Raw genomic sequence first — 21,483 nt, 5'->3', positions numbered from 1 at the left:
TAACCGGGACCCGCGGCCCCGATTCGGGTGACACGCGTGGCTAATCGAACCCGACCCGTTTCCGTTTGTGAATCCCTCCAATCCCGCAGAAAACAAAAAAACAAAAACGGACGAGAGCGACCGTTTAGATGTTTTCGTACCACCGCCCAAATTAAAGTTAAACCCCAATTGTCGCCATCGTCGGGCGCTTCGTACATGCCACTTGTAGATATGTACATTTCTTCCCACGTGCGTGCTGGCCGTTTTCTACGTGTAAAAACAACAACAACAACGTCTGCCCGTGCATTTTTCGATGCCAAGCTGCCGATTTGTGCCCACCACCCCCCGCCCCGACCCCTCTGTGCATCCAGGAGGCATTGGGGAGGTCACACCGAGGGCAGCACACCCGGGCACGTGTGCGGAACGCAACGAATTCGCAGGGCGAGGAAAATGCCCCGTAGACTCTATGGGACACGGGGAATGTCCATAGACTAGAATGGCAAAGGTTATGCCAAAAGACTATGACGCAAATAGAATGTCCATAGATTATCATGGAAAATAGAACTCCCATATAGACTATCAAGGCAAACGGAATGTCCCATTGGTTGCAATGGGGAACGGGATGCCCTGTTGAAATTCCCCAAATGAGAACCGCTGAGGTTGTCGCCTGAACTCCGCGTGCCAGGGCTTGCCTCGTTCATCTCCACAGGGTCAGTGGGCTGCTTCGCTTCTGTGTCCACTCTGCACAACATCATGACCCCCCCTCCCACTACCGCCAGAACACATTCCTGCGGAGGGAGCTGGTAGGAACGTTGGGTTGCTCGGTCAATGGCCAGGGTCAACGGCGGCGTGGTGTATTCCGCAAATATGCCCGACTGTGAGGGCGGGTACAAGCCGGGGTGAGTAGGTTAAACGTTGAGTTTTATAAGGGCACCACGGGGTGACCAGCCCCTCCCCACCCCATCCAGCCCCACCCTCCCCACCCAGCCCCTCCCCACCCTCCCCACCCTCCCCTCTCCACCCAGCCCCACCCCTCCCATTTTTGGATGCACGACGGACGGACGGATGGACACAATAATCCCCTGTGGGCTGGTGTAACCAGCAGGTTCCTACCAGTATTATTTAAAGTGAACCCCACCCTTCCTCTCCCTTCTCTGCCGCCCTTGCCTGTGTTTGCTTCAATCAATGAGCAGCAATGCAGGTGCGCGCGCGCGCGTGTGATGAATTAGAAGAGCACTTACTATTGCCAATTTTGTCAACGAAATGTTTGAACTGTTAAATCGTATGGGGGGCATCTTCCACAGTGCTGTGTTATTACGCCGTGCTTTTTTACATGGGACTTAATGTGCAAATATAATGATAGCGGAGTAGGGCACTTTCGGAGGGGCCAGACGTAGTCGATGGGATATTTAACATGTGCCGTACTTCACGTGTCTTCATTGATGGGTCGTATCGGTTTCGGATCGCGTGGAATAGCGTGCAACTGCAGCGCTACACAGCGCAGTAGCTCAATGTCATAAATATTTCAATGGAAAATCCTTGTAATGGTGATGTCGATTTAAACAACAACAACAACAATCATCTTCGTACGGATAGGGGAATGTATGTGAATTCGCCAGTGTCGAAAGTGACAATCTTAATTTTTTTATATTCGCCTATTGAACCTAGATCCACGGTGGTGAGATGTTAACTCCATCGCCTGGTGTGCAGGAGGTCGTGGGTTCGATCCCGACCCTGATGCCTGCTGCTGTATATTTGGAGTTTGCGTCTCTCTCTCTCTCATCATCACGGTGGCTAGGAGATGTTAACTCCATCGCCTGGTGTGCAGGAGATCGTGGGTTCGATCCCGACCCTGATGCCTACTGCTGTATATTTAGAGTTTGCGTCTCTCTCTCACACCATGGTCGCCTGGATTATTCTCCGGGTCGTCCGGTTTTTCCCTCCACATTTAAAATCAATGTGCGTTTCGAGTATTTTGGCTGCTATAAATTTCCACTTGATGATAAGCCACTTTCGTTGAGCTATCATTCGTGGCCAGGTCACGTCTGCAAAAATTAACTGTATCGTTCAGTGGACCTTACCTGGTAAAATAAGAATAGTTAATAGTTTATAAAGCCACGGAGGGGGGTTCTATGCTGTCCTGTAGCTGTGCGTGGTGGTGCGTGTGTCATATACGGAACGCGTGGAGTCAAATCGAAGCACCCTTCAACTGCTGCATCTCACCCTGCACTCTGCCAAAAGCGACGATTCACGGTTGATTTTTTTGTGTGTGTGTGTTGAGGCCGCATAAAAACCTGATCAAACATTCGACGTTCAGAACCCTCCACCACCCGACGCAGCCAAACTAATGAATTTGTATTGGAGAAGAATAGCCACTGTCCAATTCGATTCCCGTTATACAAGTGGGTTTTTTTGTTTCTTTTTAATGCCACTGTTCTTGGCAAATCTGAGTTTTTTCGTTTCTCCTTTTTTGTTAATTGCTAAACGTGGTTGTGAGAATTGTCCATCAGCTCACCGCTGGGTGATGCTGCAGTGAATCGTAATTATCGGCGCATTGTTAAACGCCCCCCCCCCACCTCCCCTCCGGGTGCCGGTTCAATTTGTTTGACCGCGTCGTGTGGTGGAGGGCGAAGCTCTGGCCAGATCAGTTTCGTCAGTAGCGGGCGCGAGAACCGGCGTGGTAAGTTTTGCCAAAACAATATATTTACAGGGTGCTTAAAAAATTTGTTTAACACTTCTGAGAATTTACAACAACACCACGAGAAATGTGTTGCCTCCAGGGCTCTGGAAACCACCTGGAGAAGATTCCAGGCACGCGTTGATAACGATGGCGAACAAGTGGGAGACTAATTGACCTTTTAAAGCTATTAACATTACATTTGTTATCATGTTACCGTGTATTAACTGTTCTTCTTCCATTAAAAACGATAGTCCCATGGAAGCGTTCACATTTTTTTAAAGCACCCTTAATTTAAATTTCCGGTCGATATCAGCCGACAATGCGAGTACCTCGGCAATTGATTTTTTTGGTAATTTTTTGCGACCAAGTCAGACACGACGACACGCACCACCGGTCATGCTGCGCTCACTGACGCGACTCTGCGAACCCCTTCAAACGAATTAAAACATCGTTAGGAATTGAAGGCGCAGTGGAATGAAAGAAATCGGGAAAGTCTTCGCTGAGATTTGTCCACGCGTCAAACTTTAGTTATTATACACTTAGTTTTTTCGGTATAGTCACGTAGGTAAAAAATGAAATAAAAATTAATAAAAATAAAATAATAAAAACGACGTTTCGGAGGCAACACGTGATTTATTATTATTTTATTTTCATAAATTTTAATTAATTTTTTTACCTACGTGACTTTACCGAAAAAACTAAGAGTATGAATCCTTGCAGTCACGAAAGCTTCAAATCTAGAATTTAGTTATTATTTCCCCCCTCTCTATAATCCCCATAGGGGGCATAGGAAAACGTAAATCCACGCTGGGCCGTTGCGGCAGCCTCCAATTTACCCGAAATGTGCGGCGCGCGTCGACTGCCTCCTGATGTGTTGGGGTGCTTTTGGGAACTTCGCTGACTTCGACAAAAAAAAGCCCCACAAAAATGGGCATTGTATCCCGGCTGTCAGCTGCCTGCGTTATTTTCGAAAACAAAAACAAAACAAAACCCAAACCACTCGTGCTGTCCCCTGTGGCTTTTCATGAATGTTCCCCGGCAGTGAAGACACCGCAACGCGTCTCCCGTTGACTCTGCCCCCCCCCCCCCCCCTGTGTGCCCCCTGTGTCAGCTACCGCATTGCGTTTGGCCGCACCGTGGAGTCGGCTTCGTGGATTAATGTTTCGGCCGCACACTAATTGGCTGTGGCAGCGGCTCAGCGGGAAAGGGCCTGTGGGGGGGGGGGGGGTTGTCGATTCCGCCCCCCGCCGCTCCTGGCCCTGCTTGGCCCCGAGCCAGATTCGGACGTCTTCCTGTGAGAGGCAGCAATGAATCACGTGCTGGGTTCTGGCATGGCTCGGCAAAAACTGCCAGTCGAAAACCACCCGTACTGTACTGGCCCTGAGCTGGTTCGGCTCGGATGTGCCAGTGGGAAAAAAAATTAGGCGTACTAGAGCACAGCTGGGATGTTGCAGTGTGGCAATTGACTGATAACTCCTCAACAGAGAGAGTCCACTGACGCTACCGATTGTTCGAGCCCAGGGTTCGGCAACCTGCGGCTCCGGATCAGCTTGCGACTCTCTTTGAGGACTGCTTCGTGACACGTGATTTATTAAGGAATCGACCGTCTCGTATTCACCACGGTGAACGATTGACATTTTTATATATATATAGAATTTTAAAGAAAAAAAAATCTCTCATTATTTTGGTTGCCTGACTCCTAATCTAGCCCCCCCCACCCACACCCCCCCTGCCGTGGCTTTCAAGGGCAAAGAACAACAGCGCGATGTTTCCAATAGCACCAGCGCTTTGCAATATCGGGCACTCAACACAATTGTGTCAACGCGATAGCCCTACCACATGATTGCCGCGTAGGTGTTCGTGACGATGCTGCTCCGTGTGGCTCCTCCTGACGCGTTTTCAGGTCGTGCCGAGCGTTGTTTGGCGCAATGTCCGATGTTTCGCTGGGGGGGGGGGTGGGAGCCTTGTTCAGGAACTGAACTGAGACGTGTCGGGTGGAGGGAACCAGAAAACGCACCGGAGAGACAGAGAGAGATACAAATAAATCGTCACCGCGTTGTTGTGGCGAAAACAGGCAGCGTCTTCTAACCGTGCACACGGCAGCAGGCGCGTTTGGTTACACCGCGAGCAATGAATGGGGGTGAATAGCGCGTGAGTAAAGCCGCGGTGATTTATCCCAGACCCGGGGGGGGGGGGGGGGTCGGCAGCGAGAATAACCAGAAAGGGGAAGAAAAACACCCCCCCCTCCTCCCAAGAAAAAAGAAAATCAATATTTCAAGAGCCATCTCGTGTGAATACGAGGTGGGTCCTGAATAAATAACGGTCCCGAAGCAGTCCTCAAGGAACCACATGCGATTCCGGAGCCGCAGTTTGCCGACCTTCCCCCCCCCCCCGCGACCCCCCCCCCCCCCCCCTGGTCCCAGAGACAATCTTGGACTCGCGAGTTCGTGGTGCGAGCAGGGGTAGAGGGAGCGGGAGGGAAGCGCAATGCCAGCATCATTGCCGAATCATTGTCACCGCGCGGCTCCGGGGTTGGGGTTGGTGGGGTGGGTGGGGTGGTGATTGATTGCTTCTGTCTTGAGACACGGGCCGAGATCGATTGATCGATCGTTCCACGAAGACCGTAGCAGCAGTGGTATCAGCAGCAATCTCGCGAGTTTCTTTCAATTAAGTTTCGCCGGTTAACATCGCGTTGAATTGCCATGACCGGCAGAGTACCCGAATGGACTTCAACAGACTGTTAGGGCAAATGCTGTTAGCGAGCAGCATCGATGAAGGCCGGCACACGAGGGTGTGGGTGGACGGTACGACGCCCGGCCGCCTTTGTCTCCCCAGTGCTGTTGTTTTATACCCCGCACCAGGTACAATACTCATTTATGTCGGAATTGACCCAGGGGGGGGGGGGGGCAGAACCGGTTCAGGTAATCGTCACCGGTGTTGGTTCGTCGCGCGGTGCGCTAACCACTCCACGACCGCTCCCCCACATAACCGGTAACCGTATGAGAAAAAAAATCACTCCGGGGAGAAACCGGTTTAAACCTTAACGGGCTTCAGGTCCATAGAGGTTTAAACCGGTATCATTCTGACGTGGTGGGCGCCGGCGGTAGCGCGTTCGCCGCACGGTGCAGACGTCCGCGATTCGAGATCGGCAATCCGCCCCGGCTGCCACCGCGGTGTGAGCCTTGGGCGTAATGCACGGCGCAAGCCGCCTCCACGGTGGACGTTAAAGACCCCCTGGACGTCATTCGGCAAGAGTAGGCCATTGCGTTGGCGCGGAAGTCACGGTCCAAACTTTCCAGGTTTGAAAAACAAAAAATCAACGCCCCCCCCCAAATGACTCAATTGGGATTCTGCACAGGAGCAGGCCACGTGCTGAGTCACGTGGTTGGTGTCCTTCGAATGGTTGAGATGAGAGGTGATTGTAAGGCGCTGTGACTTGCTAAGGCATGCGAGTGGTCTATCGATGCAATGATTATTATTCTTATTATCAAGAAATGCAGTGTGTGATATTTTGACCCGTGTGGGCCACCGCATCGGTGTGATGTGTTGTGCCACTCGTCAGCCCGGGGTGTGCCGCATTCACTTCCTTGTGAGCGTTTAAAGAATCCGATTTTCCGGTCAATCGTCCCAATCGCGCGAATGGCGGACGAACCGGATTTCTGATATCGCGACTCGATGCCATCACGACGCGCGGTGCGCGATTCGCCGGCTCGCCTGCGAGATCATCATCCCCGAGCGCGTTCGAGCCCACGGTTTGGAAGGCGAGGTGCTGACCGGACTATTCACTCGACACTCGATCACGAACCCAGAGAAGAGGGGTGGTGGTGGTGGTGGGGGGTTATCGTCAAACGACAACAGCTTTCGTGATCGTTTGCCCAGCTCTCAAAGTCAGGAACGCGGCGATCATTCACCAGTTGAACGCCAAAAGCGGAACGCGCGTCGCCTGCCCCGTCACCGCGTGGGTAAAGTTTTGCCCCCCCCCCTTTTCGTTTCTCAGTCGAACGAAACGCGATCACTATTTTGTTCTTGTGCGCGCACGCTCTAGAGACGTTTCTGTACGTGCGGCAAAAAAAAACCCCGTTAACCGTTCTATTTCATGCGGTTATACCGGAAACGGTATGGACCATCCTAGCATGTTTACCACTCTATGGAGTAAAAAAATCTATATTTGCAATTTCTTATCTTGCTAAAGACAATGTTTGCCGTCTCCACAGAGCGAACGTCGGTATCGGCGCCGACGATCTGGCATGGAAATTCAACCACCCCCCTCGCCCCCCCGTGGCCAGTGCCAACAACAACAATAACAACATCAACAATAACTCAACATCAAGGGTGATCGTCACACGCAAGGTGTCCAAAAAATATATATCTTTGGGTAATCCGCGGCAGTCTTGGTAACTTTTTTTTGTAGTTTAGAATAACGCCGTGGTTTGCTATAGGTGGACGGTGCAATATACATGTGTACGGTGTGTGTCGTGAAACCTATACTATACCTGTGCTGTGTACCCCGAGTGAGGATGGATGTGGTGTGATTGCATTTTAACTGTGGTCTGACGGGTCCCCTCCACTTCGAGGGTGAAGTGTAACCAGATTATACTCTAACTTGTAACTTTTGTCAAAAACAGAAAAAAACGTAACATGTGGCTGTACCCAATGGACCAAAATAAAATAAATCCCCTTTATCACGTGTTCTCTGGCGTGCTTTGATGTTCGGCTACGTGCGGTGCGAAAGAAGTTCAACGTTCGGTACGGTGTCTGGCCGTTAAGTTGATGGTCGTCTGCCCACTGCCTTTGGTACCTTGCGCCGTCCACTGAGATTAGCGGGGGGGGGGGGGAGGTGGTGAACATCTTGGCATGAGACCTCTGTGAGGCTTTGCCGGGTAAACGAGCGGAGTGATACAGAGTCGTGAGTAGAGAAAGAATGCGTGGCTACCAAATAGATGTCAGAGCAGAGACCACCAAATCGATATATTCTGCTTACGATTATTTATTCCTACACTTTCTGTTACCCGCGAAAGCATCCCTGAGTCTCGAGACTCTTTTTGAGGAGGGTCCTGCCAAGTTTTCGGCAGTCAGGGGGGAGGCAGCGATGACTGCTCGGTAGATTTGAATGTAATTATAATCGTGTTGAACTGTAAACTAATTGACATGTTTTGTTTACGTGATACACCTTTGATTTAAAGCTTTCGCGATTGCAGGGATTCATATTCTTGGTTCTTTCTGTAAAGTCACGTAGAATGGAATTTTTTTTTAATAATAAAAATATTAAACTACAATTTTCACGACGTTTCGACTGTAACACAAGCAATCATCATCAGGTGTGAAATCCACAACAATAATTTGTATTATTATTTTATTTTTTCCCTTCTACGTGACTTTACCGAAAGAACCACGAATATGTGACAAACCTTGCCAATTGGTTTTGTAGGGTGGTGGCGGGTTTAACGACACATTTATAATTACGCGATCTAATAAAACAACTCTATTACGGATAAATTTGGTTGCAAAATCTTACGCGTTAATCCAAATATATAACAGGCTTCAGGGTTGGGATCGAATCCACGACTTCCTGCAAAACAGGCGAGTTAATTAATATCTCGCCAGCGCCGCATTCACTCATTGCCAATGCGTACTCCTATCCTGGTCACGTGAGTTCCAAAAAAAAAACCCCAACTTGCACACCTGTCAACCCATACGGTTTACCCCGCATTCTTGTGCAGGGAAATTGAGTTTTCAGGTTCATAGATGTCAGAGTGGAGACCACCAAATAGGCGCGTACAGCCGTTTCAAAACGGGCAAAAACACTTTCCTGCGGAGGGAGCTGGTAGGAACGTTGGGTTGCTCGGTCAATGGCCAGGGTCAACAGCGGCGTGGTGTATTCCGCAAATATGCCCGACTGTGAGGGTGGGCACAAGCCGGCGTGAGTAGGTTAAACGTTGAGTTTTATAAGGGCACCACGGGGTGACCAGCCCCTCCTCACCCAGCCCCACCCCTCCCACCCCCCACCCAGCCACACCCTCCCCACCCAGCCCCTCCCCACCCTCCCCTCCCCACCCAGCCCCTCCCCACCCTCCCCTCCCCACCCAGCCCCTCCCTCCCCACCCAGCCCCTCCCTGCACGACGGACGGACGCAATAATCCCCTGTGGGCTGGTGTTACCAGGAGGTTCCTCCTACCAGTACAACGTGTCTATTTGTGTTTCTCCCTTGTGATGGGACTTTGCAGGATGAACGTTGAGACTTATAAGGGGCACGGGATGACCAATAAGGTCTGAGTTGGTCTGTGACAAGGTAGGGCAACTGATAAGGGGTTGCCAGCTCTGAACTTGGGAAACATCTTAAAACCTCACCTGCCTTTTGTGCCCATGGACCTTGGTTCACAAACAGGTGACACCTCAAATTGAAAACACAAGCGTCGGGTGCGTGCGAGACAGAAGCTTGCGCATGCGCCGTGGGGGTTAGAGGGAGGCGGAAAGAGTCGGGCCGCCATGGAGAACCTCGCCACGTTGAGCGCTGCGATGCTCACGCCGCGATGCCACGAACAGCTGTTCGTGCGCCTGAATCTGCTCGACGGTGTGTGTCACTGTTGTGTGTGTCGCTGTGTGTGTGTCGCTGTGTGTTAACGATTATCTGAACCGGTCCCGGGCCTCCCCTAGGTCGACTCAGCCTCAAATGAGTACCTGGTTCGGTGTGTAAACATCGCCACTGGGGAGACAAAGGCGGTCGGGCGTGGTGCTGGCCACCCACCCCCCTCGTGTGCCGTGCCGGCCTTCATTGGTGCTCGCTAACAGCACTTGCTCCTACAGTCTGTTAAGGCTATACGGAGGATTTTTGTGTCACTGTGTGTGTGTCACTGTGTGTGTCACTGTGTGTCACTGTCACTGAGTGTGTCACTGTGTGTGTGTCACTGTGTCACTGTGTTACTGTGTGTGTCACTGTGTTACTCTGTGTGTCATTGTGTTACTGTGTGTGCCACTGTCACTGTGTTACTGTGTGTGTCACTGTGTGTGTTACTGTGTGTGTCACTGTGTGAGTGCTCGCTAACAGCACTTGCCCCTGCAGTCTGTTGAGGCTATACGGGGGATCTTTGTCTGTGCAGCGGTTAGCGCGCCGCGCTACGAACCCGGCGCCTCAAAGTTCGATTCCCGCCCAAGGCCACCAATCTGATACAGTTCCCGGGCCTCCCCTAGATCGACTCGGCCTCGACTGATTACCTGCTGGGATGAGGGAGACAAAGGCGGCCGGGCATGGTGCTGGCCACCGGCCTTCTTAGGTGCCACGAGCAGAACACAGACAGCACTTGCCTCGAGAGCCTGACAAGGCTACACGGGGGACCTTTGTCTTTACCGTCAACCCATAGCACCTGGGTCTGTCCCGTCACCTGGCAAGGTGCACCTAGCCTGGCACAAGAGCCGTGGTGACGTTGCCGCCACCTAGTGGTGTGCCACGCGGTCGCAGTGTGTCGCTGTGTGTCACTGTGTGTCGGTGTGTATGTTGTGTGTCACATGTCTGTCAACCCATACGGTTGTCCAGAGGGGGTACAGGCCGTCTTTGTGTTTCTCCCTTGTGATGGGAGTTTGTAGGATGAACGTTGAGATGTATGAGGTCTGAATCGGTGTGTAATAAGGTAGGGCACTGATAAGGGGTTGACAGGAATGGTGTGATCGTGCCAGGGGGGGTTGTGTTGCAGCGGTTATGTTTGTATAATATATTTTCTTTTTCTTGGAACAGTTCGTTTTGCACTGACTTATATTGCTTCGTTGCTGATACAGCACTTTATTTTAAAAATGAATGTTGTGACCCAAGGTCAATCTTCCAAAGAACAACCATTAAACTGATATTTTTATTTTACCAGGTAAGGTTGCTCTTTTACTGGTAGGAACCCACTGGTTCCACCAGCCCACAGGGGATTATTGTGTCCGTCCGTCGTGCAGGGAGGGGCTGGGTGGGGAGGGAGGGGCTGGGTGGTGAGGGTGGGGCTGGGTGGGAGGGGTGGGGCTGGGTGGGAGGGGTGGGGCTGGGTGGGAGGGGTGGGGCTGGGTGGGGAGGGGCTGGTCACCCCGTGGTGCCCTTATAAAACTCAACGTTTAACCTACTCACGCCGGCTTGTGCCCGCCCTCGCAGTCGGGCATATTTGCGGAATACACCACGCCGCCGTTGACCCTGGCAATTAACCAAGCAACCCAACGTTCCTACCAGCTCCCTCCGCAGGAATGTGTTCAGAAGCGACCTGACCATCACAAATGATAGCTCAACGAAAGTGGCTTATCATCGTGTGGAAATTCATGTCAGCCAAATACTCTAAAACGCGTGGTGATGTTGATTCCAAATGTGGAGGAACGACTCGGGAGAAAAATCCACGGCGCTGTGAACCCCGCGAGCCGAGTTTAATTCCCGCTCACGGCTAATAACAGCGGCGAACGTATCTGAATCGGCTCAGGGCAAGTGACTGACTCCCCACACGTAGACTTGGCCTTTAATGAGGACGTGGTGTGGTGTGTAAACACCAACAATGGGGGAGGCAAAGGTCGGTGGTGCTGGCCACCCACCCACTCTAATCGGGTGCCTTTCTTCATGGGTACACTCGCAAAAAATGTTTCAATTTGGTTAGGCATTATCACTTGAAACCGCGCCAAGCATCAACAGGACAAGCTCCAGAAAGTCAGAATCACCGTGTCACCCGACTGGGCTTCTTGAATAAGGCGTCGTGACTTGATGGTACATGCGAGCCTGTTCATGAGTAGTTGTAATGCGCACAATGTTAATCGTTGCCCCAGATACATTGGAACACAATTAATTTAAATTAATTCGTCATGGATAATGTACTCTTTGTAAATTCTGATTTGTTGGAACTGTGAGGTCATGACACCGATTTTTAAAAAAGCCTTGGTCGGGTGACACAGTCACCTTCACTTCCTGGATTTAATTTAATTTGATGCCGACGAGTTATTAGGGGGGGGGGGGGTGCCACGGATTCATGTGACCCAACAACCCTCCACTCCACAGTTCTCAATGACAATGTGGGGAGTTGTTAGAGTCGCGGTTATTGCTGTATGTATGTTGGAACATCTTTCGCACCGTATGTGGCCAACCGCGCTAATCAGAGGTGCATGGGGAAGGACAACAAACTAAACACAAAAAGAATTTGTAAAAAAAAAGACATTTCCGCACCTCAGATTAGCGCGGCGGTCTACGTACAGTACGAAAGAAGTTCATCATACATGCTAAAAAAATTAGTTTGTCAATCCAGATGATTTTAAAGTGCATAGCTCCAGTGGCTTCCTAATATTGAACAGAAGAGCGTTCCAGACGGCCGCAGAAGCACGTCTGAAAGCGACCGCGCGATGATGCGGTGACCGCCGCCTTTGTTCGGGTGGCCAGCCAAAAAAGTTTGATGGTTAGCCGACAACAACAAAAAAGATTGCAAGTGTTCTTTAAGTGGCACCTTTTGTCCCCACAGTGCCCTGCCTCAAGATCCTCATCAGCAAATGTTTGGGCATGGGCATCATCGCCGGCTCCGTCATGGGTGAGCGAACACGCATACCCGCACCGACCAGTGTGGTTCAAGTATGGTCGAACAAGCGACACTTTGCCGGAAGGTCGTCGTCCCTTCAAATGACTGTTCGTGTTCACACTTAACGGCAATTGGTCGCGCCCTCCTGGAACACTAATGCCCATTTGCCGCACAGGGACAGCTTCCGCTGGGTGGGCAGGAGGGGGGGGGGAGGTCCCCTAGGCAAAACGGAGAGAAGAAAAAAAAACTACAGGCGGGCTTTGGAATGATTGAGATGAGATGTGATGGAAGGCACTTTGAGATGCAGGGGCATTCACGCACGGAATACGTTTAAAGATGATTATTATTATCCAGCGGTGGATTTATCATTAAAATAATACTCAATTTGAGTTTTTTTGGGGATTCGATTTCGTAAATGTAAACGTGTCGTTAAACCGGCCACCACCCCACATGCCCAATTAGTATGGTTTGTCACGTAAGCAAAACATTCCAATTAGGTTCTAGTTCAGCACACCGGTGTGTTGGAGAGTAAACCCAAAACTTTACAATTTTTTCCCCGGTGATTGCAACCAGCCTCATCAGGCGACGTCCAGAATCAATCATTTATTTAGCACACTAATTGGAATCGGCTTCCCCGGACTCTTCACCGAGTTGGAGCATCCCAGCTCAAACGTGCATCTCCATTGGTGGCCCTGAGTCACTTGTGGAAACTCCACATTCTCATGGCTGGGACCAGTCTCTCTGGAGGCTTGTGGCCAACCACCTGTTTTCCCACAAAGTGATATTCATTTTATCTGTAGCGTTCATGGTCCCGACCAGGATTTGAACTCGCAACTTTGTATGCACTAAGTGGTGTTTGTGGTGTGTGTGTGCTGTGCTAATGGGCCATGTGTTTGCTGTGCTCATTGGCGATGTGTGTGATATGTGTTGTACGGCGTGTGTGTGTGTGGTGTGTGTGTCTTCCTTATTGTGTGCTGTCCTTGCAGCGAGCGGTAGTGCAGCGGTCAACGCACTGCGCTACGAACCCAGCGGCCCCGAGTTTGATTCCCGCTCACGGCCAACACCAGTGGCGATTAATTGAACCGGTCCTGGGCCTTTCCAAGTTCGTCTCAAATAAGTAGCTGGTGCGGTGTGTAAAAACATCGCCACTGGGGAAACAAAGGCGGCCAGGCGTGGTGCTGGCCACCCACCCCCTTGTGTGCCGTACCGGCCTTCATAGGTGCTACTCGCTAACAACACTTGCCTCAACATACTGTTGAGGCTACACGGGGGGATCTTTGTTTTTATCTTTTTGAGCTAAAGTGCTTTGTGTGCGCTGTGCCATGTGGCATGTGCCCTGTGCTGTCTGTCTGTGTGTGTGCGCTGCACATGGTGTACTGTTTGTGTGTGCGTCGTGTGCTAATGGGCTGTGTGTGCACTCTGCTGTGCGGCGTGCTGTGTGTGTGTGCATGCTGTGATGTGCGGCGTGCTGTGTGTGTGCTGTGGCGTGTGGCGTGCTGTGTGTGTGTGCTGTGTGTGTGTGTGTGCTGTACTGTGCGGCGTGCTGTGTGTGTGTGCGCTGTGTGTGTGTCCGCGCTCTGCCGTGTGGTGTGCTGTGTGTGTGCGCTGTGCCGTGCGGCGTGTTGTGTGGGTGCGCTGTGTGTGTGTGCTGTGTGTGTGCGTTGTGCCGTGTGGTGTGTTGTGTGTGTGCGCTGTGTGTGTGTGCGCTGTGCCGTGCGGCGTGTTGTGTGTGTGCGCTGTGTGTGTGTGTGCGCTGTACCGTGCGGCGTGCTGTGTGTGTGTGTGTGCTGTGTGTGTGCGCGCTCTGCCGTGTGGTGTGTTGTGTGTGTGCGCTGCGCGCTGGGCGTCGGTGGCAGTGAAGCTGCCGCAGATCATGAAGGTGACGCGGGCGCGTAGCGCGGCCGGGCTCAGCTTCCCGGCGGTGCTCACCGAGCTGTTTGCCATCTCGGGCACCATGGCCTACAGCATCGCCAACGGCTTTCCCTTCAGGTAGCGGTCGCACGCGTTCCTGCCTCGCCGCACTCGCGACAGCACCCGAGACAGCTTTTCTTAGAGCCTAGTCTCACATGGTGTTGGACCAATCAATTTCAAGGACAGTGCATACATTATCAGAGTTGTGTTTTTTTGTTTGCATTCCGACCGCAGGTATTGTGGTCAATGCAAATATGACTCCTTGTAAAAAAAGGTGTCAGTTTTGTTGCCAGATAAAAGGGTAAAAAAACAATTATCAGAGTTTAGAGCTTCGAAATGCGGCACGTGCGGAATCTCCGCAGTCGGTTGCGACTGCTTTCGCATCGCCGAGCGGGACAGCGTTTTGCGGCCTGTCCCAGAGGTCTGCGGTTCGAGTCCCAACGGACGGCCCTCGTTAAACACTGCTCAGAGCCTGGGCAATTCTGTGGCGGCCCCCACCATCTGGAAGGCCATCCCGCTGCAAATTCGTGGAGCATTCAATTTGCACCACCTGTTAAGAGACTGTTTGAGACAGCGGTCCACCAACATTTTTGGCACCACGGACCGGTTTTGTGGAAGACAATTTTTTCACGGACCGGGTGTGGGGGGGGGGTTAATCATTGGGTCTTTCCCCCTTTTCAAAGAAGCTCTCCAGCGACGTTTGTTTTTTACTCATTTTGGCTACTAGGGGTTAGCAGCTTGTGGCCTTACCAAAACTGTAACTGGAACAAGTGCGCAGTTCGGGAAAGAGGCGCGGACGGAAGTAGTAAATAAAATAATGGGCGGGCCATGCACGGACTCACCGCTCTCACCTCCTGCTGCTGTGCGGCCCGGTTCCTAACAGGCCACGGACCGGTACCGGTCCGCGTCCCGGGGGTTGGGGACCCCTGCTTTAAGAGGTCCCACAACTTTCTCTCTCTCTCGCCTGGCTCTCGAGCAACCCTGGGCTTGGCTTCCGCACCTCGCTGAGCTTGGCCCCGCCGCACATATATGTCCTGGAAATATTGCGTTGTTGTTCATTATAAATACCGACAACGATTTGGCAAACTACCGTGCCAAGGTAGTGGTGGAGCATAGCAGCCACTTTGGGCTGCGTGTGGTGCCATGCCATGCAGACATCCGGACAGCAGCTTTGGCCTGGACTGACATTCTGTCTATGTTGAGCAGCCCAAAGTGGCCGCTATGCACTGCAGACGTGACATAATCGTTTCATAATTATTATTTTAGAAACCTTTTGGTGTTCGCGCCGTTACTATAGCGCAAGTGCTATCATGAAGGGGGGGGGGGGGGGGGGGGGGGCACGGTGGCGAGATGTTAGTTACCTCGCCTGGTATACAGGAGGTTGTGGGTTCGATCTCGACCCTGCCACTGTATTTTATCCCCGTGGTCGCGTGGATTTTTCTCCGGGTCCTCCGGTTTTCCCCTCCACATTTAGAATCAACGTGCGTTGGCTGCAGTGCATTTCAACGTGAATAAGCCACTTCGTTGAGCTATCATTTGTGGCCAGGTCGTTTTTGAAAAATAGCTCCATAGCTCATTGAGCCATACCTGGTCAAAATAAAAATAGTTTAATAGTTTGAGTGTAGTGTGGTAGGCTATTTGCGGAATGTTGTGATGCTAGCTAGGCCATCATGTACGTACGTACGTTGAACTTCTTTCGCACCGTACATAGCCAACCGTGCTAATCGGAGGCGCGTTAGCGGGCGAGGCCGCTCCCAACTCGGCTCCTGGGCAGCGTCCTGGCGCCGACGTCACCTGCGCGTTGTCGTTGGCAGTGCGTGGGGGGAGGCGCTCTTCCTCATGTTGCAGACCGTCTCCATCGGATTCCTCATCCAGCACTACGGAGGACGGACCGGCAGGGGTGAGTGAATCGGTATCGGGGATCTTTATCCATCCTGGGGAAATCCCGTGAGCTGTGAAGCTCTTTATGTCCAGTAGGGGACACGGTGTCAGAAAGCTACGACAGCAAACAATGCAACGCAGCGACGGTAGGGGTGCAAAGTGTAGGACAGGTAAGCATGTCACTCGCAATGAATACGGAAAATAGAATGAAGTATGCAAGTTCAAATTGCGTAAGTGCACCAAATCCCAAGCTTTGGCAAAGTAGCAAAGCAACAGCAAAAGCAGTCCCAGACCACGCCAAGACAACACCCAGTCCCCCAATAAAATTGCACATTAAAAATTGAACTCTCGATACGCGGGCACGGCCAGCGGGTCCAGGTTCTGGGCGCGACGATGGAATCGTGGACATTCGCGGCTGCGAATTTGATCCCCCAACCGATTGTTTAAACTTGACGCGTGTGTTCTCGCAGCCAATGTTTTCTTCATGACCATTGTCGCTGTGCTTGTTTACGCAGGAAAGCCTCGCTAAGTCTCGAGACATTTTTATTTTATTCGGGTCTCGCCACGTTTTTTTCAGTAGGTGGGGGTGATGTTGCTCCTGTGGGATGCTCGGCCCTCCACCACGTGACGTGCTAACCCCTGCACACGCGTAGATTTTCTCCGGATTCTACCACACGCATAATCACTCATCGATGGAGTTGGCCAAACATCTCACTAAAGGATCACAGAGCTTGGAAAATTCCTGCTGCCGGTTCTGGCTGCCTTCCCCCGCTTTGTCTGTGGTTTTCCCGTCCTTCCGTGCAAAAAACTGCTCGGCGCGTTACAAATACCCCGTTACAAATACCCCGTTACAAATACCCCGGCTTTTCGAGATGCAATTTGCGCGGAGGACAACAATGTGACATTGAATATTACGATCATTCAGCAACTTTTGCCATCTGCACAGGGAATCAGTTCAGGTTTGACCCCCCGCCGTGACCCCCCGCCGTGACCCCCCGCCGTGACCCCCCACCGTGACCCCACAGGATTGGCGTTCGTGGCCGTGTACGCCGCCGCGCTGCAGCTGCTGCTGTCGTCGCTGATGCCGCCGTCCTTCGTCACCTTAATGCAGGCGCTCAACATGCCGGCCATCATCTTCAGCAAGGCAGGGCCCCCCCTCCCCCACCAACCCCCTCCCCCACCTACCCCCTCCCCCACCTACCCACTCCCCCACCTACCCCCTCCCCCACCTACCCCCTCCCCCCTCCCTCACCAACCCCCTCCCCCACCTACCCCCTTCCCCCACCTCCCCCCTCCCCCACCAACCCCCTCCCCCACCTACCCCCTCCCCCACCTACCCCCTCCCCCACCTACCCCCTCCCCCAGCAACCCCCTCCCCCACCAACCCTACATTCACACATGCCTCCCCCCACACCCCCTCCTACTGTTATACTTTACTACCGCTATTCACCATTTTCTTTTTTTACTTCACCAGGTAAGGCCCACTGAACTGTACAGCTCTTCGATTTAACGCTTTCGTGACTGCAGGGATTCATCTTCTTGGTTCTTTCGGTAAAGTCACGTAGAAGGGAAGTAATAAAATAATAAAAATAAAACATAATAAAATAATTTTCACGACGTTTCGGCCACAACGCAAGCAGCCCCGACAGACTTGTTCTTCACCTGAGGACGGCTGCTTGAGTTGTGGCCGAAACGTCGTGAGAATTATTTTATTATGTTTTATTTTTATTATTTTATTACTTCCCTTCTACGTGACTTTACCGAAAGAACCAAGAAGATGTACAGCTCTTTTTCAGAAGCAACCTGGCCACAAAAATGATAGCTTCAACGTCGTCGTGATTGTTGTGCCATCGCCACAGCTGCTGCAGGTGGTCGCCAACTACAGGAACGGCCACACAGGGCAGCTGTCGGCCATCACCGTGTTCCTGCTTCTGGGCGGCTCCCTTGCCCGCATCTTCACCTCCTTGCAGGTGCGAGCCCGCGTGGGTCGTATGTCGCTCTCTCGTTACCACCGGCGCCCTCCGCCTCGTCGTCGACCCTCTGACCGATCGCGACGCCCATCCTGCACACGATGAATAACTTGTCGGTGGCATTATCTGCGTGCTGAGTTCGATTCCCGCTCACTGCCAACACCGGCGACGATTATCCGAACCGGTCCCGGGCCTCCCAGAGGTCGACTCGGCCTCAAATGAGGACCTGGTGCGGTGTGTAAACATCGTCACTGGGATGAGACAAAGGTGGCCGGGCGTGGTGTTGGCCACCCATCCCATTGTGTGCCGTGCCGGCCTTCATAGGTGCTCGCTAACAGCACTTGCCCCAACAGTTTGTTCAGGCTATAGGGGGGATCGGTCAAGAGAAGTGTTTAGCGTGTTGCCCTATGAACCCGTCGACCTGAGTTCGACCTGAACCGGTTCTGGGCCTCTCCTCCGTCGACTCGGCCTTAAATGAATTCCTCGTGTGGTGTGCAAATCATCAGCACTGGAGGATCAAAGGCTGGCCGGGCGTGGTGTTGGCCACCCACTCCCTCGTGCACCATGCTGGACTTCAACAGTCTGTGAAAGGCTGCGCAGGGGATCTTTGCCTCTGTATGCGCGTGTGTTCGCTGCGCTCGTGCGCCGCACGTGTTACACGCTGCGTGCTTGCTGCGTGCGTGCAGGAGACGGGCGACCGCCTGCTGGTGGTCACGTACATCGTGGCCTCCCTGTGCAACGGCACGCTGGCCGCCCAGCTGCTCTACTACTGGAACGCAGGGCCCGGCGGCGCGGTGACCCCCGCCAAGAAGCGGCACTAGCTGCCGCCCCCCCCCCCGCCGCAGATCTTCCGGGCTCCGTCCGTCATGGGCCGGCCCCCCCCACCTCCCTTCCACAGCCCCCGCTCCACAGCCCCCCCCCACAGCCCCTCCATCCACAGCCCCTCCCCCCCAACCCTCAACCATGTTGTGCGGGAAACGTGTTTTGGGGCAGGTGGGGTTGTTTGGCAGGTGATTGAAGGGTTAATCCGTATTGAATGTAATGAGGTGTGAGGCGGCGGTATCTGCTGGAGGTTGGGTGAGGCTCTGTTGCACTGCGGCAATAGGGGGGCGGGGGCAGCGAGGGCGCGAGTCTCCGTCCAGGTGAGGTGATAGGAATCATGCCTAAATTAAACTAAACTAGGAACTATTTTTCACAAGGCCCACTGAGCTGTGTGTAGCTCTTTGTCGGAAGCGACCTGGCCGCAGGTGATCGCCCCACGAAGTGGCTTATCGCCATCGGGTGGGAATTTCTAGCGGACAGAATATTCTTAAGCGCACGGCGTTGATTCTTAATCTGGGGTGAAAAACCGGAGGACCCGGAGGAAAATCCACGCGACCACGGAGAGAGAGAGACATGCAAACAGGTGTCAGAGTTGGGAACGAACCCAACGACCTCCTGTATATCAGGCGAGGGAGATAACATCTCGCCACTGTTTCGCAACCCTGGATTAGGCCACTACGTAAAGATCTGATCACATTTGTGTCATTAAGAACCCCCCACCATCGGCCACGGCCAAGCAAATCAAATTGCCACGCGGCGAACGAGCGTTTGACGATGTGCCGGTTGTAATTTTTTTTTTCCTTCGGCTCGCTCACCTTGGGCGAGTCGAAGGGGAATTCCCGCGAGCAAATCTAACGGCGATTAAGACGCGGCGACGTTGCGCTTGAAACCGCGTCTAGAGTTCCATCCGGACAGGATCGAGGAAGTCGGAAAATAAAAATTCAGAAAGCACGATCGGAACATCGCTGCACGTGGCCTGGGGGAGCACTCAATGACGTAAGTGTCCGTCGTCAGTTTTTTCTTCCGATTGAGTTCCGATGACGTGCACGAGCCGGAATGGAACCGGAAGGAAAACTAAAATAAGTAACTTTATTGGTACCGAAGCTCCCACAAGCCCACGCGTGAGGCCTGTGTGGCACAGTTTGGCGCCAGCCATCGTAGAGTGCGGCGGTCGTGTCGCTACGGTTCTCTGCGGTGAGTACCAACAACGTCTTTAAAAACAGTGTCGCTACACCTCTCTGAATAAAATTAAGGCCGAGCCGCTTGCGTGTCGCGAGGTTCAGCGGTGAACGGGACACCCACCCTGCAGCTTGAAGATGCCTCGGAATGGGAGAGGGGTAACTGTAACGTATGCAATTGTCTTTGGCGGCTTGGAAGGGAAGCGGTGAACGAAAGCTCAGATGTACACAATTTCAGTGGAATAAAATTACATTGTTTATGGAGGGCCGGACAATAGTTCTTGACGTGCGGTCCTCATGGGTCACAAAGCAAGCCCGGCACTTTCATCATCATCATCAGCCATCATCAGTCTACTGCTGGATGAAGTTTCGAATGTAACTTTTGTTTTTAACCAGGTGAGACCTCGAGAGATGCGGACGGAGTCTTAATTGGCAAGCGTGAGCTGGGTCACTAAAATGACAAAAGCAGGACGAAATCAAGTGCAGCCAATGCAGCGTGCTTTTCATAACAGTCAATTATGAAAAGTGCTTGCCACAAATGAACCACAATACCTTGCCGATCTTGTCTTGGAACATAAACCATCGCGCAAAAATGCCGGTCATCCTCGCAGTGGCTTTTGGCTAACCATCGAAACAAAGACGGCGGTCACTGCATCCCGCGCTTTCGGATGCGCTTCTATGGCCGCCTGGAACGTTCTTCCGACATTAGGAAGCCATCGGAGCTGTGCAATTTGAAATCTCACTTAACTCATTTATTTTTACAACTGGTTTTTGTGTTTTGCTTGTCATCGATTAGCACGGTTGGCTACGTACGGCGTGAAAAAAGTTTCTACATCCAGTCGCCTCGCGTCTCTCACGTGCGTTTACGTGACGCGATTTTGAAATGGCGCGTAAAATTATAATTTACACTTATTTTTGTTACGCGTGTTGGCCACAGTGTACGGAACGCGCTGCGAGCAAAGTTCAGTGGCGATGCTGCCTGAGGTGCAGGAGTACGGCCACAAGCATAAAGCGCGGGCAGCATCAATCAGCATCTCCTCGCGCAGCCATTCTGAAGATCTTGGCCAAGTGAACTGTCTTGTGCGCAACATTTGCCTCCCAATATGTGCGGTTAAGTGTTAAAAATATTTTTTATACTTAATTTTTTTCTTTAAATAGGCTGTTACTTTCTTTAATGTTTGGTAGTATTGTAAAAATGTCCTGTAACCGGTGAAATAAGTAGACGTAAGAACGAGGTTCGATAGCGTGCTCGCCTTCTCTAACCACAACTACCTTTATTTCTACGTGGGGAAATTCTGTTTAACTTACGCGATTTTAAGCTACGCGCCGTTTGTCAAAGAAACCCCCAAAACCACCCATTCCCCCGCGTAAAACGAGAGGTGGTCGTACGTAAAGAAATGTTACATATGTAACATTGCTTTTATTTAAATTTTTTAAATTTAATTTTACTATTTTTATTGTGGGTTTTTTTGCTTTTATTATTTTCAATCCATTACTATTTTTTGTTTTCTATTTACGTGACTTCACCGAAAGAACCAAGAATATGAATT

At 51.9% G+C, this 21,483-nt stretch overlaps 1 protein-coding gene across 1 annotated transcript; it reads left to right on the top strand.

The window, feature by feature from the left end:
* The first annotated feature begins 8,882 nt into the window (after nucleotides 1–8,882).
* MPDU1 (mannose-P-dolichol utilization defect 1) lies at nucleotides 8,883–20,197 on the top strand. The gene is made up of 7 exons (XM_078882060.1): nucleotides 8,883–9,230; nucleotides 12,118–12,183; nucleotides 14,028–14,160; nucleotides 15,897–15,982; nucleotides 16,989–17,107; nucleotides 17,823–17,933; nucleotides 18,620–20,197. Exons 1-7 carry the CDS (start codon nucleotides 9,146–9,148, stop codon nucleotides 18,752–18,754), a joined length of 735 nt encoding a protein of 244 aa, XP_078738186.1. The 5' UTR covers nucleotides 8,883–9,145; the 3' UTR covers nucleotides 18,755–20,197.
* The last annotated feature ends 1,286 nt before the right edge of the window (nucleotides 20,198–21,483 follow it).

The sequence above is a fragment of the Lampetra fluviatilis genome, chromosome 63 (assembly GCF_964198595.1).
Source record: "Lampetra fluviatilis chromosome 63, kcLamFluv1.1, whole genome shotgun sequence".
Lineage (NCBI taxonomy): Eukaryota > Metazoa > Chordata > Hyperoartia > Petromyzontiformes > Petromyzontidae > Lampetra > Lampetra fluviatilis.
This window is presented reverse-complemented; position numbering and strand designations above follow the sequence as displayed.

Coding starts and splice junctions, on each gene's coding strand:
- MPDU1 (XM_078882060.1), top strand. CDS start 9,146: ATGGAGAACCTCGCCACGTTGAGCGCTGCGATGCTCACGCCGCGATGC. Junction 15,983..16,988: donor CGGAGGACGGACCGGCAGGG/GTGAGTGAATCG, acceptor GTGACCCCACAG/GATTGGCGTTCGTGGCCGTG. Junction 17,108..17,822: donor CGGCCATCATCTTCAGCAAG/GCAGGGCCCCCC, acceptor CCATCGCCACAG/CTGCTGCAGGTGGTCGCCAA.